The following is an 18,925-nucleotide window of genomic DNA, read 5'->3' on the forward strand; positions in this document are numbered from 1 at the left end:
AGCGTGCTCGCACGCACGCACACACCAATGAACAATACACTACCGCATATAATGTCGTGTGGTGTAATCTAGTGTAGTGTAATATAGTATAGCGTAATTTAATGTATTGTATTGCACGCACGCACGCAAGAACACACGCACACGCACACACACACACACACGCACACGCACACACACACACACACACACACACACACACACACACACACGTAGACAGCTGAGCTCTCTAAAATGCCTTTACTGTCTCCGGGGGCCTGTATGCATGTAGATTTTCTACAGAATCTTTGCACAAGTGAAAATCCGAAGTGACACATATGCACCTAAAATTTAAAATGCATCAGTGCACGAACGGGTTTTCATGCTGATGCATATGGAATGTCTGATTTCACGTGAAATTTGATACAGGTGCACTTTTTCATGTTAAGTCAGTATTAATACATCTGAAAATTGTGTGAAAAGTTACTTACAGAGTTTTCATGTGTGTAAGCAAGTTTTGTACATGAGGTGTGTGTGTGTGTGTTAGCCTGTCCTGCACAACTGCCGTCTTGAGCTGCTATGCCACAGCTGCAGGTGGAGAAGGGACATGGCGGTCATGGCTCAAGTTAAACACGGTATGCATTAAACACCTCATTAAATATACATTAAATGTTACATTAAATATACATTAAACATTGCATTCTCCTCTGAATTCAGGGGAGGGGGGGGGGGATGTTGAGCTGTAAAGGGGTATTGTGCGTCCCTTGAGTTGTAACAACCCTGCTGTGCTGCCATTCTGTATGGTCCAGTGTGTTGTATGAGTCACGGCTGTCTTGGTTCATGTGAATAAGCATGTGTCTCCGCTCGGCCCCTCTGTGTGTGTGTGTGTGTGTGTGTGTGTGTGTGTGTGTGTGTGTGTGTGTGTGTGTGTGTGTGAGTGTGTGTTCACGTTCAAGACGCATGTGTCTCCGGGGTGTTGACCTGTGTGGCCTGCCGGTAATGTTGTGATTTAAATCTGCACACATGCATGTTGATGAGAGAGGTGGCGGCCCAAATGAAATATTTACACTAGGAGATGAGTAGCGACACACACCGGTCTCACACGGGAGACACGCGACACACAGGTGAGGTTAGCCCAGCGCTGATCCTCTCCTCTCCTCTCGACTGGATCACCTCTCTCCTCTTCTCGTGATGACGTAAGGGTATGCTGGTGACGACGAGATCATACAGTAGCCTCAGTAATCCATTCTCACCTCCATACATCTCCTCTCCTTTCCCCTCCTTCAATCTCTTCCCCTCTTCCCTCCACACATAGCCTAGCCTCTCCTCTTCTTTCATCTCCTCCTCTCCTCTTCCCTGCTCTCTCCTCTTCTCCCCTCACCTCTTCTCTTCCCTGCCCTATCCTCTCCTGCCCTCACCACTCCACTCCTATCGCTATACTCCTCCATAAGGAGGACACACTGGTGTGTGTGTGTGGTCAGTCAGTAGTGTCAGTAAATTATCCTCTCCTCTTCACAGCCACCTCATCCATCATACATGGCCCAAATCTATTCAGGGGAACCGAGGTCCCTGAGTGTGTGCATGTCCACGGGCATTGACGCCGGTGTGCGGGGTTGTATTGAAAACAGTAGAATTGAACGCTGGCAGAGCAGTGATCCGCACTTTGTCGAAACCGGTGTGCGGAGGCCTTTATAACACCTTATGGGGGGGAGGAGGCCAGAGACAGACAGACAGACAGACATACATACATACATACAGACAGACAGACACATCTTGAGCCCTTTGCCGTCATGAGGTCATCCTTACCCCCGCGGCCAGAAGGACTACGTACTGAGAAATGTAATCAAGGCTGTCAATTACTGAACCACACACACACCAACCTTCCCCTTGATAACCTAATGACCACACACACACACACACACCTCCCTGTTGACAAATGACTGACCGCTTGCGTACACACACACACACACACGCACGCAAGCACGCACGCAGACGCACACACACACACACAGACACGCCCATCAACAGCGTGGGATTAAGAGGAGCTGAGGAGAGAGGGGTGTGTTTGTATGTGTGTGTGTGTGTGTGTCGACAAGAGCAGTGTGTGTGTCGAGAAGAGGAGAGATGAGTGAGAGTGTGTGTGTTGAGGACAGGAGTGTGTGTGTGTGTGTGCGTGCACGCGTGTTGAGGTGTGTGTGTGTGTGTGTGTGTGTGTGTGTGTGTGTCCTGGCATCCTGTGGAAACAGAATCAGGTCGAGCTGCTCTGAGCATCACTGCTGGCGACGGCAACCAATGCTCCCAGCCAATCAGCAGCCGCAATGCTCTCTGGATAATACTACCCAGATACACACACACACGCACACACGCCTGGAGAATAGAACCCAGAGACATGGGAAATACTACCCAAATGTAATGTAAAATGTACATAAAAACGTGTGCAAAATACCCAGATACACACACACACACACACGACCCAACAATGCCACTTTGATGGTAGCAAAAAACGACAATAAACGAGAGTAGAAGACGACAGCCTTAATTACAGCGGCCTGTCATGAGACGGGGGAGAGGACGAGCTTTTCCACATTGGAGAGGAGAGAGGAGAGGAGCATTTTCACGTTGTGGAGACGTGAGGAGTTTTCTCACGTCGGAAAGGGTGTCCAATTCATCTGCTGCAGAAGACTGAAGACAAGTGGAGAAGTGAAGCTCCCAAGGGAGAGAGAGTGGAGGGGAAGAGAGGAGAGAGGGGGAGAAGAGAAGAGAGAGAAAAGAGAAAGAGGAGAGAGCGAGAGACGAGAGACTCATGGAGGAGTGATGTGCAGAAGGGAGGGAGGAGAGGCGAGCCACAGAAAATTTTAATGATCCCTCATCACTTACTATCTCTTTCTCTGATCTCTCTTCACTCACTCCCTCCTCCTCTCTCTTCATGTCTCTCGCCCCTATGTCTCACCGTCTTCATTGCTCTGCCCCCCACCCCCACCTCTCGTTCTGTCTCTTCCACTCTCTCCTCTTTTCTGTCTCTTACTTCAGTGGTTCCCAAACTGGGTTTCGGGACCTCTAGGGGGTCGCGGAGGAACTGAAGGGGGGTTGCTCAGAAAAGGGACATTGCATAAAAGCGGGAAATACACAGGTTAACAGCTAATATAATTCCATAATTTGGTTAGTAACAGTATTCATATGTATAGATGTATTTGCTGTCCTGTGGATTTCTAGCAACATTAGCGGACAAACTATTGATAGAAAATCTAGCACTATTAATGTTGATATTACATACATTTGGCTAGATTTACCATTAATGGTTTGTCCACTAATATTGTTAGAAATCCATTGCTAGGCTAAGACTATGGTGGGTGGGTGGGGGGTCGCGAAAGTCCAGAAGGTGGTCCAAAAGGGGGCCACTTCTGAAAAAGCTTGGGAACCACTGTCTGCATCTCTCACCTTCTCTACATAGGTGTCTCTTCTCCTCCCTCTGTTCTTCCTCTCTCCCTCTATCTCTCCTCTCTAATTGCCTGAATGGTGCGCTAACGGCCACCTGCTGAGAAGGCGTCACGACACAGTCGCACACATGCACGGTTGCTCTTTTACACACACACACACACACACACGCACGCACGCACGCACACACAGTTCTTGTACAGTAGAAATACAGCACATGGTCACTCAGCAAGAAAACCCAGAAGGGACACACACGCGCATGCCGTGCAAACACGATTTCCCCAAATTCTTGACACATTTCAGCCTTGTCGTCAGCCCCCCTGCTGTGTGTATAGTGAGTGCATGCACACGCACACACACAAACACACTGGCCAATCTCCCAGGGTCCTTTTCACCTCCGACTGTCAGCTGGTCTCTCATCAGATAACGCCGGCAAATTGGCAACAAAAGACACTCATCGTATCACCTGTGACTGGCTGAAGAGATTCATCACATCACCTGTGACTGTCCAAAGCACTTCATCTAGTAATCTGTTAATTAGGTAGTAATCGTGCTTCACTGACACCCCGTCTCCGTGGAGAAAACAACAAAGTTTCTCCGCTGTCAGCCTAGCCTCAACAACTTTTTGGGGGACTTTTCCCCATTACAAAACATGCTGACTGCAAATGGTAAAATAAAATTACCTTTGAATTGTGCTTTTGTGAGATATTGAATATCGCCAATGGCATACTGTCTCAAACGACGAGGCCGGACGCACAAGGAGAGGATGGGAGCTTAGATATTGGAAATGGACCCCGAGCCATTTGTTCCAACATAAAGTGGTGGTCCATACAGTATCTAGCGTTCTTTACCCACGTCATTGGCTTATTTGGACCGCAGGTGCCACTAGCAGGCAGGGGCGGATAATGATTATGTCTCCATGGGGGCCTGGGCCAGACAACAAGAAAGACCCCCTCACCATGGAATGAAGAAGTTAGATGGCCTTTGTTGTTAAGGGCAATGAAAATGCGGTAGTTAAAAGTGCAATTTTAACACACTATGAGAACATAGACCAATAATGAATTGGATTTTTTTGTAGCACGGAGGCTTGGGCTTCAGGCCCGCCTGGGCTCTTGGGCCCCTGGGCGTGGGCCTGAGCCTGGTAGGCCCATGCAGTAATTCATCTTTGCTAGCAGGTGGTCACACAGCACACAGTCAAAACAGACAACAAGAGGAAACAAAAAGAAGCGCTGGACACTCGTGTGACAAATGCATTTAATAAAAGGTTTATAATTGGAGCCGTGACATTACAATAAAAACGCCATCATTGGTTACAGCACCTCATCACTACACCTGTGGTTAGCCAAAGAGTTTCAGTAAATCCCATGCGATTGGTCAAAACACCTCATGCCATTGTGAGATTCGTCGAAGTGGCTCATCACATCACCGGTCATTGGCCAAAGTGACCTGGACAGGTGGTGACGGGGGGCTATGATCGCACACGCGCACACCCACGCACGTGCACGCACCCACGCACATACAGTCTCTGCAGGTGGTCAGACAGTTACAACAGATGGCAAGAGAAAAGAAGGCAACCCGCTGGACAGTCGTGACAAATGAAGCTCCATATTTAATAAAAGGTTTATAATTGGTGCCGTGAAATTACAATAAAGAACGCCGTCAAGCATTGTTAAAAAGGGCAGGGCCAAAATGAAGAGATGGCAGCTTAAAAACAAAACAAACAGGCCGAGGGCTGGCTGTGGTGTGTTAGGAAGGAGAGAAGCTCAACCTTATTAAGGAAATATTCAGGAGACAAAAGAGAAGCACACAAGAGAAAAACAAAAGAGTGAGGGAGCATCTTACACAGCAGAGCAGACTGGGTCAGACAGCTACAGTCCTGCTGGGAAAACACTCTCTGAACAATAGACTCCACGCACACGTGCGCGTGCACGCACGCTGAACTATCCAGTAGATCAGCACTGTAGTTGTAGGGGTGTGTGTGTGTGTGTGTGTGTGTGTGTGTGTGTGTGTGTGAAAGAGAGAAAGTCTGTGGGGTGCGATGGGAGATATTAATTAGTTTGCTTCCCTCGCAGGTGAAGACTCACTTCCAGTCCACAGGCCCAGCAGGGGTGTGTGTGTGTGTGTGTGTGTGTGTGTGTGTGTGTGTGTGTGTGTGTGTGTGTGTGTGTGTGTGTGTGTGTGTGTGTGTGTGTGTGTGTGTGTGTGTGTGTGTGTGTGTCCTGGGTGGCATTGCTGCCTCATGGAAAAATGATGAGGACACACAGGCGCGCACACACACGCAAAAACACAAAAACAAAGCACAAACGCACGCAAACACATAAAAGCACAGGCACAGGCACACGCACACATACACACACCCTTTGTTCCCCACAAGCTCCAAAACAACCTCCCAAGCTCTACGGAAATGTCAGGTCCATTAGGATGCTGTTACTATGGGATGGTGTTATGGGTGACATTATTACGAGAGTGTACTACGAGAGAGAGTGTGTGTGTGTGTGTGTGTGTGTGTGTGTGTGTGTGTGTGTGTGTGTGTGTGTGTGTGTGTGTGTGTGTGTGTGTGTGTGTGTGTGTCTCTCTCTCTCTATCATTATGCGATGGTGTTATGGGTGCTATTCCTATTGGATGCTCTCTTTGGTCTCGCTACTTGATGCACAATGATGCTGCACTTTTCAGCAGAAACACACATGTACCTGGAGCTACAGCTCTCCTCAGTAATACCATTTAAGCCAGGTTGACACTCGGATGGCACACACCAAGTGCCTGGTGCGTGACCTCGCGCTGCAACACCATTCTCAAGCTCGCAAAAGAGGGCGTTGCGCCATTGTGGGTCTTGACACAACCATGTCCGAAACAATGGTATGATTCAGAGCATCCTTCAGAGTTCTGGATTATCCGCATATACTGTAAAGATGCAGGATCAGATACAGTATAGTTATATAAAAAGCAAAGTACAGTGTGTGCCTCCAGCGTCACTTGGGTCCCCTGTCCTGGGAAGTGAGGTGAGGTGAGGCGATGTGGCCCCAACGGTCCCTTGAGAAACATTCCATTATCCAAACTCCTCGACTTGCGCTTGTGGACTCGTTCTTCGATGACGCCCCACCTCCGTGATGAAACCAAAAGGTACAACTTCTGGAGAACATTTACCCGTTCAATACCCCGAATGCAAATGAGAAAATTACCTCTGAATTGTGGTTGTGGACCCGTGATGAAGTTGCAAGATGTCGCTGACAGTAGAAGGAAGTTTATTTCAGTATCTCATAGCGCAAGGGAGGACAGGAGTTTGGATAATGGAATGGAGCCTTGGAATCAGCCCAAAATCTTCACCTATTGAACATTTGGGATACAGACAAGGTGACCTTGAAGACTCCAACAACCTTGAAGCATCTCCATCACATCACTAATGTCCGCGATAACTTTGAAAACATGGACACATCATCGACCTTGGAGCCACATTGCTGCGGTCTCCAATGACCTTGGTAACCTTGAAAACATCAATACATCAATACCCCCAACGACATTGGAGCTCCTGGCCAATGCCTGTTGTCCCTAATGACCTTGTCGCTCCTGTCACCCACAGGGCTACTGTCACCATCGACATTGAAGTCCCTGTCATCGTCATGGCTACTGTCCGTCCTCCTGACGGTGGCCCTGCATCACCCTCTGCTTGAGTTCCGGGAGGCGGTCCTGGGCCAGCGCTCGGCGAATCGCCTTGAAGAAGCCCAGGTAGTGGGCGGAGTTATGGAGCATGAGGAGCACAGGCCCCAGCAGCTCATTGGCCGAGAGCAGGTGATGGACATACGCCCTCTGGTGGTGCTGACAGCAATAACAGCCACAGCCTGACACCAGCGGAGAGAAGTCCTCACGATACCTAGAGAGAGAGAGAGAGAGAGAGAGAGAGAGAGAGAGAGAGAGAGAGAGAGAGAGAGAGAGATAGATAGATACAGAGAGTGTGTGTGAGAGACAGAGAGACAATGTGTGTAAAGGAGAGCAGTTCGGAACAGAAGAGAAAAAATAGAAAAAAAGAGAGAAGAAAAGAAAAGGGAAAAAGGGAAAAGTAAAGGGGAAAGTAAAGGTTAGCTGTTATTGGTGTGGCAGGCTGAGCCATTATTATGCCAGATGACTTCTCTTGCTGTGCCTTGGTGCTGCTGTCATCGATAACAAAATATTTTGTGTTTGTGTGTGTGTGTGTGTGTGTGTGTGTGTGTGTGTGTGTGTGTGTGTGTGTGTGTGTGTGTGTGTGTGTGTGTGTGTGTGTGTGTGTCTAGAGCTCTTGAAGATAATACATTTGCTTCTGCAGTGGCATATAGAACATAATCAAGTCTTTTTGTGTCTGTGTCGCTTTGTGGCTTTGCTTCTTGCATAGATTACAAGTTGTTGTCTGCAGCGGTGCAGAGACCATAGTAGTGTGTGTGTGTGTGTGTGTGTGTGTGTGTGTGTGTGTGTGTGTGTGTGTGTGTAATAATATTGTTAATCCTAGTGTTATCATCCCATTCCGTTCTGCTGGTTTCCCCCGACGATGAAAAAGAAATGAAACAGGAACCTCCTCTCTACCTCCACAGGTGTGTGTGATTTTGTGTGTGCGTGTGTGTGTTGACCTGTAGATAATATTACTTCTTCTCTGAGGTAAATCTCTAAGAATGTCACCACTGTCACCTATGTGTGTGTGTGTGTGTGTGTGTGTGTGTGTGTGTGTGTGTGTGTGTGTGTGTGTGTGTGTGTGTGTGTGTGTGTGTGACATGGCATCATGCAACTGCGTTTGGATAGCACGCTGACTTGAGCCATCTATCATGAATGTGTGTACTACGATGTGTGCATGTTAACTCGTGCTCCACAACGCCCTGGGTTAGGGTTGGTTTTAGCCCGAGCACTATTTCGCCATTTTCCTTGGTTGTTTGTTGTTGGTACTGATAAAGCAGGAGAGACATTGCTTTACAGACAGGTTAGGGTTATGGATGGTTTTGCTCAGGGCACAGCGGAGCATTTTCACATTTAGCAACAGAAATTCGCCACGGCCAACAGAAATTCGCAGCGACGGCAGGAAAACTGCTCTAACTTGGTCATGTGACAAAACTGCTTTTCAGCGGTGCTGTGGAGCACGACTTCACAAGCAAAGGCGTTGCACCACAACACGGAATGCACTAGCGTGAAACACAAACGACTTTGCATGATGCCAGACTGGTGTGTGTGTCTCTCGCAGATACTGTATTACCTCTCGTCTCTGATGCAGGTGTCTGCAGGTGTCTGCAGGTGTGTGTGTGTGTGTGTGTGTGTGTGTGTGTGTGTGTGTGTGTGTGTGTGTGTGTGTGTGTGCGTGCGCGCTACCTCTTGTCCCTCAGGTCCATCTCGAAGCGCGTCATTGTTGTCTTACTGGGCGCGTCACCGCTGTCCCCTCCGCTGATGGCGTCAGGGCTGATGTCACTGCTGCCGTTCTCTTGTGCCACATCAACACCGACCGGCCTCTCCTTCTCCTTGTCCAACACTGAAACACAAACACACATGCACAAGATGAAGAGGCCAAGAGATCATCAGTATAGTCTTTCTCTGCCCCCTCCTACTCATCAGGGAGTCATAACACACACACACAGACACGCACGCGCACACACAAACACATCTCACACATACTCTTACAAGGCGAGCAGTGATCATTAAAACAAGTCCATCCCCAGAGGCTCATTCTCCTTTTCAGTAATGTTCTCTTTAGATGTATCTGTCTGTATGTGTGTGTATGTGTGTGTGTGTGTGTGTGTGTGTGTATGTTTTGTGCTTGTTTTTACAGCTATTGCAGTGAAAGGTGTGCAGTTATCATACAATCACGCACACGCACACACACACACACACTTAAAGGAGCCGTCATTAAACCAGGTAATCCTCAGAGGCTCATATATCCTATAAAACAACAGCAAAGATATCACATACTGTGTGTGCGTGTCGTGTGTTTGTTTTTACTGCCTAAGTGTCCCACATTATAGTCCTCTCGCTCCTCACTTAAAACGGCCAACTCTGCCACGACCTTGTGAGTCTGGTCACATACGTGCGCATATGCACGTGCACACACACATGCACACACACACAAACAGGTCTTCCCTCCTCAGCAGCATCAGTGTCCCTTCACACTCATGGCTCCTCTAACACACAGCAGTACACACACAGCAGTACACACACACACACACACACACACACACACACACACACACACACACACACACACACACACACACACATTCTGCGTATGGGTGTTTGTAATGGTTCTATGGTTGGGGGAAGAGAGAGAGATAAAGAGAGAGAGAACAAGAGAGAGAGAGAACAAGAGAGAGAGAGAGAGAGAGAGAGAGAGAGAGAGAGAGAGAGAGAGAACAAGAGAGAGAGAACAAGAGAGAGAGAGAGAGAGAGAGAGAGAGAGAGAGAGAGAGACGCCTTTATCACTCCTTCATTGTGAACCATCGTCACAGATTAAAAGTGTACTTTACATAACACAGGGTTCATACACTTTTTCACCATTTTTTTTCCATGACTTTTCAATGACTTTTCCAAAACCTTTTTCTGAATTTCCAGGACCGAAAAACCAATGACCAATCGCGCGCGGGGGGTGGGGGCGTATTATATTACAGCCTATATTATAAATATGTAATTACTGTATATATTTATACTATAGACCATGGCATATTATATTATATATTACATAGCCTATATTACAAATATGTAAACAATAAACATATTCATAGGCTACTATAGGTTATCTTTTACTACAAGCTATAAGCAACCATTATACTTCATGTTGTATTACATTAATTCTGCTATTATTCACCAATGTTATATAATTCGCTTGTCTAATGTACAGTCAGAAATGAAAATGAATAGGCCTAGGCCAGCCTATAGCAAATTAGGTCGTGAAATCATCATGAAGACAAATTTGTATCAACATGCTCTCTATGGAGATGGATAAATGCTCATCCTGCCCAAGTAAGAAATCATAGGCCTGCCTACTACACCTGCCTAAGCACAACAGTCCAAAGCTCCTGTAGAATGATAATGTTTTGTCATTTGTTGTGGTCGTTGCTGGAGCAAAAAAAAAAAAGAAAAAAAAAAGGAGAGACTGCACTGCTCGTGGCATAGTTCTAGTCTGACGCCCACTCAAGGAGATGCTGCTGTGAGTTTCATTTTGTGTTGTAACGATCTGACCGATTTGAAAACAAAGCCACAGATGACTTTTTCAAACTCAAGTCACGCTGCCGTTCATACCGTATTTCAAAACAGGCGCGTCATGCCGACATTGGTAATCGTTTGGCTCGCGGTCAGCTGCACATAGACTACTGTACGGATTTCATGTAATCTTTCAGCACACTGTAAAAGTTCACTCGCAGGCAGCAGGTGCATTGCTTATCAATATCAAAATCTCGGGGCTTAGGCCTACCGAAAGCATAAAGGTTCGCTTGGTGCCCTATCTGGCAAATTAAACCAAGACCAAACAGGTCTTAGGATTGTATTCCTTTTGGCATTAGCTACGTTTCAGTGGAACCGCTAAATATTTTACAACGCGTATTCTGCTAACCTGTTAGTAGCTGAGGTAACCGGCTGCTGCATCTTGCCCTTCAGGTGGCTAACAAGTGCCGCTGCTTCGCCCATATCGGACGGACACATCACAACTTTCGTCCTCTCCAGCCATTGTTGATCATCTTTTCAGAAAGTTAAGCCGCGCATTGTTGAAGTAACACTTCGCGACATGCTGTAATATCGTACAGAACCACATTTCTTTTCTAGGATTAGAAGTATGATCACCTCTCACCACCACCACGCACACACTACATCTAGCTCGCGCGTTACGAGGCTGGTTGCCAGGTGTGACTGATTTCTAGCGCCAAAAACGCTTGAAACCCGCCTGGAGCCATTACAACATGCGTTATTTGAAACCCACTCAATTTGGCAACACATGGTTAGGCAGACGCAGCCTGCACTAGACAACATTTCCACGAGAACTCGAACATTTACATTTTATTATCCCGCGTCATCAACTTCATAAAGATAATTGATGAAACACTGGTTGGATTTCCATGACTTTTCCAAAACTTTTGACCAAAAATACGTTTTCCATAACTTTTCCAGGCCTGGAAATTTGAATTTTCAAATTCCATAACTTTTCCAGGTTTTTCATGACCGTACGAACCCTGATAACATGAAGAAAGAAAGAAAGAAAAAAAGGAAGAAAGAAAGAGTGTGTGTGTGTGTGACCGCATTTAGAGTGTCAATGGCAGCCAGAATGCATCTGCATCTACCAATATGCACACATGTGCGCGCACACACACACACACAAGATGGCATGTCAAGCAAAACCTTGAGTTCCAAGCCATTTCATGACTATGAAAACACACACACACACACACACACACACACACACACACACACACACACACACACACACACACACACACACACACACACACACACACACACACACTTGCCACCTGTCAATAACGATGTGCACAGGCACTTGCTGGCCATTACACACACACATGGCCATATAGCAATGTGTGACAGCTATTGACAGCTGGAGCAATGTGGAGGTGTGACAGACAGATAACTCACCTATGCCACACACACACACACACCTCAACCGTGCCATTCTCTCTCACACACACACACACACACACACACACACACACACACACACACACACACACACACACACACACACACACACACACACACACACACACACACACACACACACACACACACACACCTCAACCGTGCCATTCAAAAACATGCATGCACACACGCACACACGCACACACACACACACACACACACACACACACACACACACACACACACACACACACACACACACACACACACACACACACACACACCTCAACCGTGCCATTCAAAAACATGCATACAAACACCCCCCCCCCCCCCACACACACACACCTCAACCGTGCCATTCAAAACATGCAGACAAACACACCTACACACACCTCAACCGTTCACAGACATGCAGACAAACTAACATCATTCAATGCAGATGACATACACAGAGATAGCTGAACCACACACACACACACACACACAGGCAGATAACTCAACCATGCAATTCAGCTCCCCCCTCACACAAACAAATCCACATGTACAACACACACACACACACACGCAAACAAACAAATCCATCTGTGCTCTTCGCAGCCAATGAACCATATGCTTGATCGGACACACACAGCTGTCCACTCCACATTCAAACAAGCAAACACACAGACACACACAGACATACATGCACACACACTCAACAGTCACACAATTGCACCTGTGAGACTCAAATGATTACTCAATGCGACTCGCTCGCGTCCGAAATCTCACAAAGACACGTGCAGGCACTTATGAGACTACATTTGGAGTCCCGTTTAAATGCTGATTATCATTATTTTGTTTGACATGCTGATGAATATTATTCTCCATGCAAATATCTCCTTTGACACACAAACTCTCACCTCTCCCTCAATCTGTCATGCACAGTCACACACACACACGCACACGCACACGCGCACGCACACACACACACACACACACACACACAGAGGGACGCATTGCACACACGTACACACACACAGACACAAAGAAGGACCTCACGCATACACGCACGCATGCACAACGAAGAACCACACACTGGCACAATTTGGTCTTTGGAATGAAATGTTGACTATTATTGCTGTTCTTTAAACTGACTGCTCTCTTGGCACAGTCACACTCTCACACAGAGACCAACAGCAGTGGGGGCCAACTCATGCTGATGGTCTTTTGGCATGCATGCGCGCACACACACACGCGCACACACACACGCACACACACGCACTCTTGGCAGCAGAGGAATGCCGTGAGCGCAGGCGACACAAAAAAACATACACACCTCAATGCACCCCACACACAAAAATTCTCCTCAAGCAAATGCCAAGAACAACAACGCCAAAGAACTGAAGGTTTGGAACTTTGTTTGGTGGAAGTTTTTAGCAGCAGGCATCTAGGAACTTTAACAAATGCAAAGGCATGATACACAAATGCGATAGACGGTTCAAATCGGCGTGTCATTAACACTCTGGCATGATGACATGCTGCAACTATGTGTTGATCTGTTGTTGTTTGTTAGTTCGTGTCCACTCAGGATTTCTCTGCGGAAGAGACAATAAAGGCTGATCTAATCTAATCGAATGTAATCTAATCTAACTCAACAAGAAAGAAGCCAAGTTGCATCTTCTGCCTAACGCGATGTGAAAGCAGCGTTACAAGTATTTCACCATGCTTAAGTGGAATTAAGACATGATGGCCTCTTTGGATAGTGCATCAGTGAAGGATTTCCATCGTGAATGACTGGAAAACACAGCAAGACAGTCAGACACGCGCAACACAGACTGAATGACTGAGGCAGACAGATGCAAAGAGAAAGACATGAAAAGAATCTCGGAAAGACAAAGGCAGGGAATGCACGAAGGAGAAAAAAGACAGGTAGTGATGAGAGGCAGAGAGAGAGAGGCAGAGAGAGAGAGAGAGAGAGAGAGAGAGAGAGAGAGAGAGAGAAGGAGAGGGAGGGCAGGGGAGGATGACGGGTGGGTTGGCTTCTGCTGTCAGGGACAACTGAGTAACAAGCGGAGAGTGATGAAGGACAACAAGCAAGACAGAAAGATACAAGGAGAACGAGAGTGAGAGAGATAGAACAATGACCGAGAATGAGACGAAAAGGTGGGCAGAGGGGCATCAATACAGATGGAGAGATGCAGACAGTGCAGAGAAGAGAGAGATTAATGAAGAGAAACCAAGAGGAGAGCGAGAGACAAATGGAGAGAGAGAGAGAGAGAGAGAGAGAGAGAGAGAGAGAGAGAGAGAGAGAGAGAGAGAGAGAGAGAGAGAGAGAGACGGATATTGCAAAGAGGGGAGGGAGAGAGGGAGGGGACAGACAAGAGAAAGGATAGAACAGACTGCCTTTTACTGTCAGGAAACATATGCAGATGACCAAAGGAGGAAAGGAGAGAGGGGGGAGGCCGAGGAAGAGAAGAGGAGAGAGAAGCAGATGGGGGAAAGCAAAAGAGGAATGCATGCAAAGAAAGAAGTGATAGGAGGAAAGGAGGGAAGAAAAAGAGGAATAGGGAGGGAGAGAAAGAGGCAGATAGGAGGGAGAGCGATGCAAGAGAGAGATTGTATAGGAAGAGGTGTAGCTAAAGATGGAGGCAGATAAAGATGGGATGAGACTGAGTGATGAAAGGAGTGAGAGAACAGCGTGATGAGGAGCCTGTGGGAAGAATGAAAATGCCAGACCGTGGTGAGTCTCCTCCCTTTAATTGGTTAAGACAGACTCCTCTCCTCTCCCTCCATCTCTCCTCCTCCACACCGGTCAGCTGTTGAGGTTAGACACATGAGTCCCATGATGCACTTGCTCCTGACCCATCTCTCTCTTTCTCTCTCTGCCAATCAGTTTGTATTCGTGCTACTTTTCACCTTTTCCTTCCGTTTCAGAGAGACCACAGCTCACACACACACACACATGCGTACATACGCACGCACGCACGCACGCACGCACACTCCTGTTATTGTGAAATGTTCTGCTGTGGTTCTCCTATGCATATTTGTCCTCTGCTGTGACACAGTAGGTGATGACGATGACACAATACACACATTCATTCTGAGATCCCCCCCCCCCCACACACACACACACACACACTCACTCACTCACTCAAAACCACGCACACACCTACACACACTCAGTCTGACAGGCCCTCTGGAGACTGGACCCACCCACACACGCACCTCTCCTCCAGTCCCCTGGTCTCCGCATTGATTTGGGGTTTTCAGATTGTCGCTTTTGTTTCCAGTTACCTAATTATTTATCTGAACCGATAGAGAAAGACATACAAAACACACACGCGCACACGCGCACACGCGCACAAACACAAACACGCGCACAAACACGCGCACAAACACACACACACACACACGCACGCACGCACGCACGCACGCACGCACGCACGCACGCTGTCTGTACAGATGCTGCAAACACAGACACTCTGGTTGTAAACACTGTCATGCACTGGCAAACACACAAACGCCCTGGAATAACACATGCAGACACAAATACCCTTGAATAAAAAGCACACACAAATGCCATAGAATAAGCACACAACACTCTAAAATAAACACACACACACTCACAAGGAACACTGTTACACACACACACTAAATACTGTAACACAGTCTGCTTCACACATGAAGTTAAGGTGGATGTGCAACACTCCTGTCATGCTGGGACAGTTACCAGTGCACACAGATACAGACACATAGGAATCCATATAGACCAGCAGGGACAGAGAGATAGGGGAGAGAGAGAGAGATAGGGGAGGGAGAGAGAGAGAGAGAGAGAGAGAGAGAGAGAGAGAGAGAGAGAGAGAGAGAGAGAGCGCGAGAGAGAGAGAGCGAGAGAGAGAGCGAGAGAGAGAGCGAGAGAGAGAGAGAGAGCGAGAGCGAGATAGAGAGAGAGGCAGAACATAGAAAAGTGTATAGTTTTTGTCCTTGTCACCTTTCGGGAGAGAGCTGTAGCGCTCATGCTGCTATGTAGAGTAGCTACTGTTTAATGCAGCTATGTGAGGCTACGGTTTAATGCATGAATCTCCATAAGAATAGGACAATAAAACACCACCATAAGAATGAAACAGAATCAAACATCTCTCTCCTGTAACAAGTCACAGAATAAAACATGTCCCCCTAATTAAAACATGTCCCGTGTTAGAGTATCCAGTTGGACCGGTTTCTTTTGATTGACAGAACGTCACTCTCCAAGGACATTCACGGAGTGGAGCGGCCAACTCTCTGGATTACTGACCCGGTGAGGTCTACAAGGACTTAAAAAGGACAGCAAGATTTATTTATTTCTTATAACATGTCTCTTGTGTTGAACGTTTCTCTAACTCCCCCACGTAACAACACAGATCTTTCATCATGTGATTACAAATGTACAGAAAAGAGGCACGAGAGAATGCTCAGAGACGTTCTACATGAGACAAAACAATTAGAAAACGTCCATAGAAATGTGTGTGCTTGCTGCCTAAAATAGCTGCCCTGAGGTGCCACCAAGATGGCCGCCAAGTGGAGGGACTTATGGAGAACAACTTTGCTGAGATGCAGCGTGAAGTCAAGTCTCCTTACGATTCCTTCTGCCGAGTCTCCTGTTCTGTTTTCAGGCCAGGCCTGTTCCCACACCCCGCATTCTTACCAGGCTCTGGACTGTTCTACGCATGACGGTGTAATCCCCAGAAACTGCTGAGGTCCGTGTTGCCGTCACGTTTTGCATCATGAAACCAACTATCTGGTTCCCGAACGCTCAGATTTACGGCATGAACACATCAGTTGGTTGGAGATTAGATGCTGCCATGGTTCTCTTCTCAGTCGGCCTAAATAGGCCTCCAGATTACATGGCAGGCAATGGAGTAGAATAACGGCATGTACAGTAATCTACATACATCCTCATCATCCTCACCATCAACACCATCATCGTAGTCATCATCCTCATCGCCATCATCATCATCAGTCGGCCTCAACATTTCGCTGGATTATACGGCAGCCAATGGAATAGAATAAAAGCACGCAATCTACATACATGACACAGAATGAAATCATTTCACTGTGCATGAAACCAGGACCATTACTGTTCATCAGCAGTACCCTCATCACTGCTGCAATTACCGGTACAGTAGAAACACAGATCTTTCATCACACCATTATACAAACACACAGAAAATAACTGTGGTCTCATTAACCGCAAAATAGTGCATGCATGTGAAATCTGCGCCACAACATCAACATAATCATCATCATTATAGATAATGTACACTATATACAGCACTTTGTGGTGTTGCCATTTGATGATGATGCATGCATGAAGCCCAAGTATCCCGGAAAAACAACAACAACAACAACAAAGCTGAAGAGATTTGCATTCTCCTTCATCTTCATCTTCATCTTAAGCTGTTGTGGCTCATCATGCTGCTCCTTTCCAATGGGCCCAGCATACAGTAGGCAGAGCTGCGTTAATAACAACCAAGGTTGAACTGGCTCATAAAATCGGGCCGGGTATTTTCAGCCAAGGCTAGTCCACCAGGCATTGAAAGAGACAATGAGGCCTGTGACACTATGCTTGGTAACCGAATACGAGTTATTTTGACCCAAATGCTTTATATACTATACTGTATGTATTGGACTGTTTCGGGGAGGTCTACTGTAGCAGCATGAGGATTCATTTCATTGAGGGGAGGAGCAGGCCAAAATCATCAACTTTCCACCGAGCAAATGCCGTATACACCCTATGGCCAATCCAACCATGGTAACAACAACAGAAGAATGTTGTTTATTTGTCACACACACAGTAGTATGCAGAGCTGCGTTAATAATAGCAACAGAAGAATGTGTTTATCACACAAATGCCAAAACAAAACTGTGTGCACATAATGATAACAGGAAAAAACACAATTGCCAAAATAAAATAATCTGTTATGGTGCATGGAGCTTGATGCAGTGCAATCAAAGCAATCACATAAATAATAAAAAAGTGCCCAATCTGCATTGCCCTATATAAAATAAATAATAACATCAATCTGTCCTGGATCAAATAAGCATAACACAAAGACATGAAAACATCAGTCATTCTCCTCTTCATCATCTGTCCGCCCATCATCATTGTTAAGGTGGCAGAGCAAGTTAAACCCATTACATATTCATCTTTCTCCATTTGATATCTGATCATTTGGCTTTGATATCTAATCCTTTTCATTTGATATCTAATCCTTTCCATTATCTTATTCTCATTGCCACGTCCTACAGTATGTTATGCATATAAACCTGATTTCATATCTAACAATAGCAGGCAGCCGCATTAACATAAACCTCACACCTTCAACAGCACACACATGCAGATACACACACACACGACACATGACACACCTTTTCAAAAGCAACAAACACGCACACACGCATGCACACACCCTTCTTCGCCAGCTAACAGGAGTTTAACAGCTAAAGTTGTGAGTGTCACAGGAACCCTAAATCAGCCAGGCAAGGGGTTGATTGCAGAGTGATTCTCTGATTGACGTCATTGCAATGTCACACCCCTGCCAGATTACTTTAACACACACAATGACTTCAGTTGCATGCATTAGGCCATTTCAAACTGATTTTTAACATATTATTTAAACGTGATGTGTTGCGTTGTGTGTAGTCTGTCATTTCAAACTCTTTTCTTTCTTCGTTAAGCCTAATGCAGGTCAAACATCTGTAGCTTTCTTTAACGCTTTTTAATACTAAGACCTCTGCAAACTACTGTATTGTTGTTTGGGTGATATTTTAATATTTTAACCTGCAGATCGCTCTGTTTTGTGTGTGTGTGTGTGTGTGTGTGTGTGTGTGTGTCACCTGTGGTGGTGGTGATGCTACCTGCTAGCTCGGGGTCGGTGTCGATGTCATAAGGGAAGTTGAGGGCGCATCCGCG

General features: G+C 46.5%; 1 protein-coding gene across 2 annotated transcripts in view; it reads right to left on the reverse strand.

Moving 5' to 3' along the window:
* Window positions 1-4,648: 4,648 nt before the first annotated feature.
* Window positions 4,649-18,925, reverse strand: part of qtrt2 (queuine tRNA-ribosyltransferase accessory subunit 2) — a 42,855-nt gene continuing 28,578 nt past the window's right edge. The window contains exons 8-10 of one of the 2 annotated variants that reach the window (XM_063207484.1): window positions 18,871-18,899; window positions 8,734-8,890; window positions 4,649-7,279 (exon numbers count right to left, since the gene is read on the reverse strand). In XM_063207484.1, coding sequence (XP_063063554.1) covers window positions 7,033-7,279; window positions 8,734-8,890; window positions 18,871-18,899 — 433 coding nt within the window. In that variant the 3' untranslated portion in view covers window positions 4,649-7,032. Of the gene's footprint in view, window positions 7,280-8,733; window positions 8,891-18,849; window positions 18,900-18,925 lie in introns of both variants that reach the window. The other variant, XM_063207483.1, reaches the window with a different exon arrangement.

The sequence above is a fragment of the Engraulis encrasicolus genome, chromosome 9 (assembly GCF_034702125.1).
Source record: "Engraulis encrasicolus isolate BLACKSEA-1 chromosome 9, IST_EnEncr_1.0, whole genome shotgun sequence".
In the NCBI taxonomy this organism is placed as follows: Eukaryota; Metazoa; Chordata; class Actinopteri; order Clupeiformes; family Engraulidae; genus Engraulis; species Engraulis encrasicolus.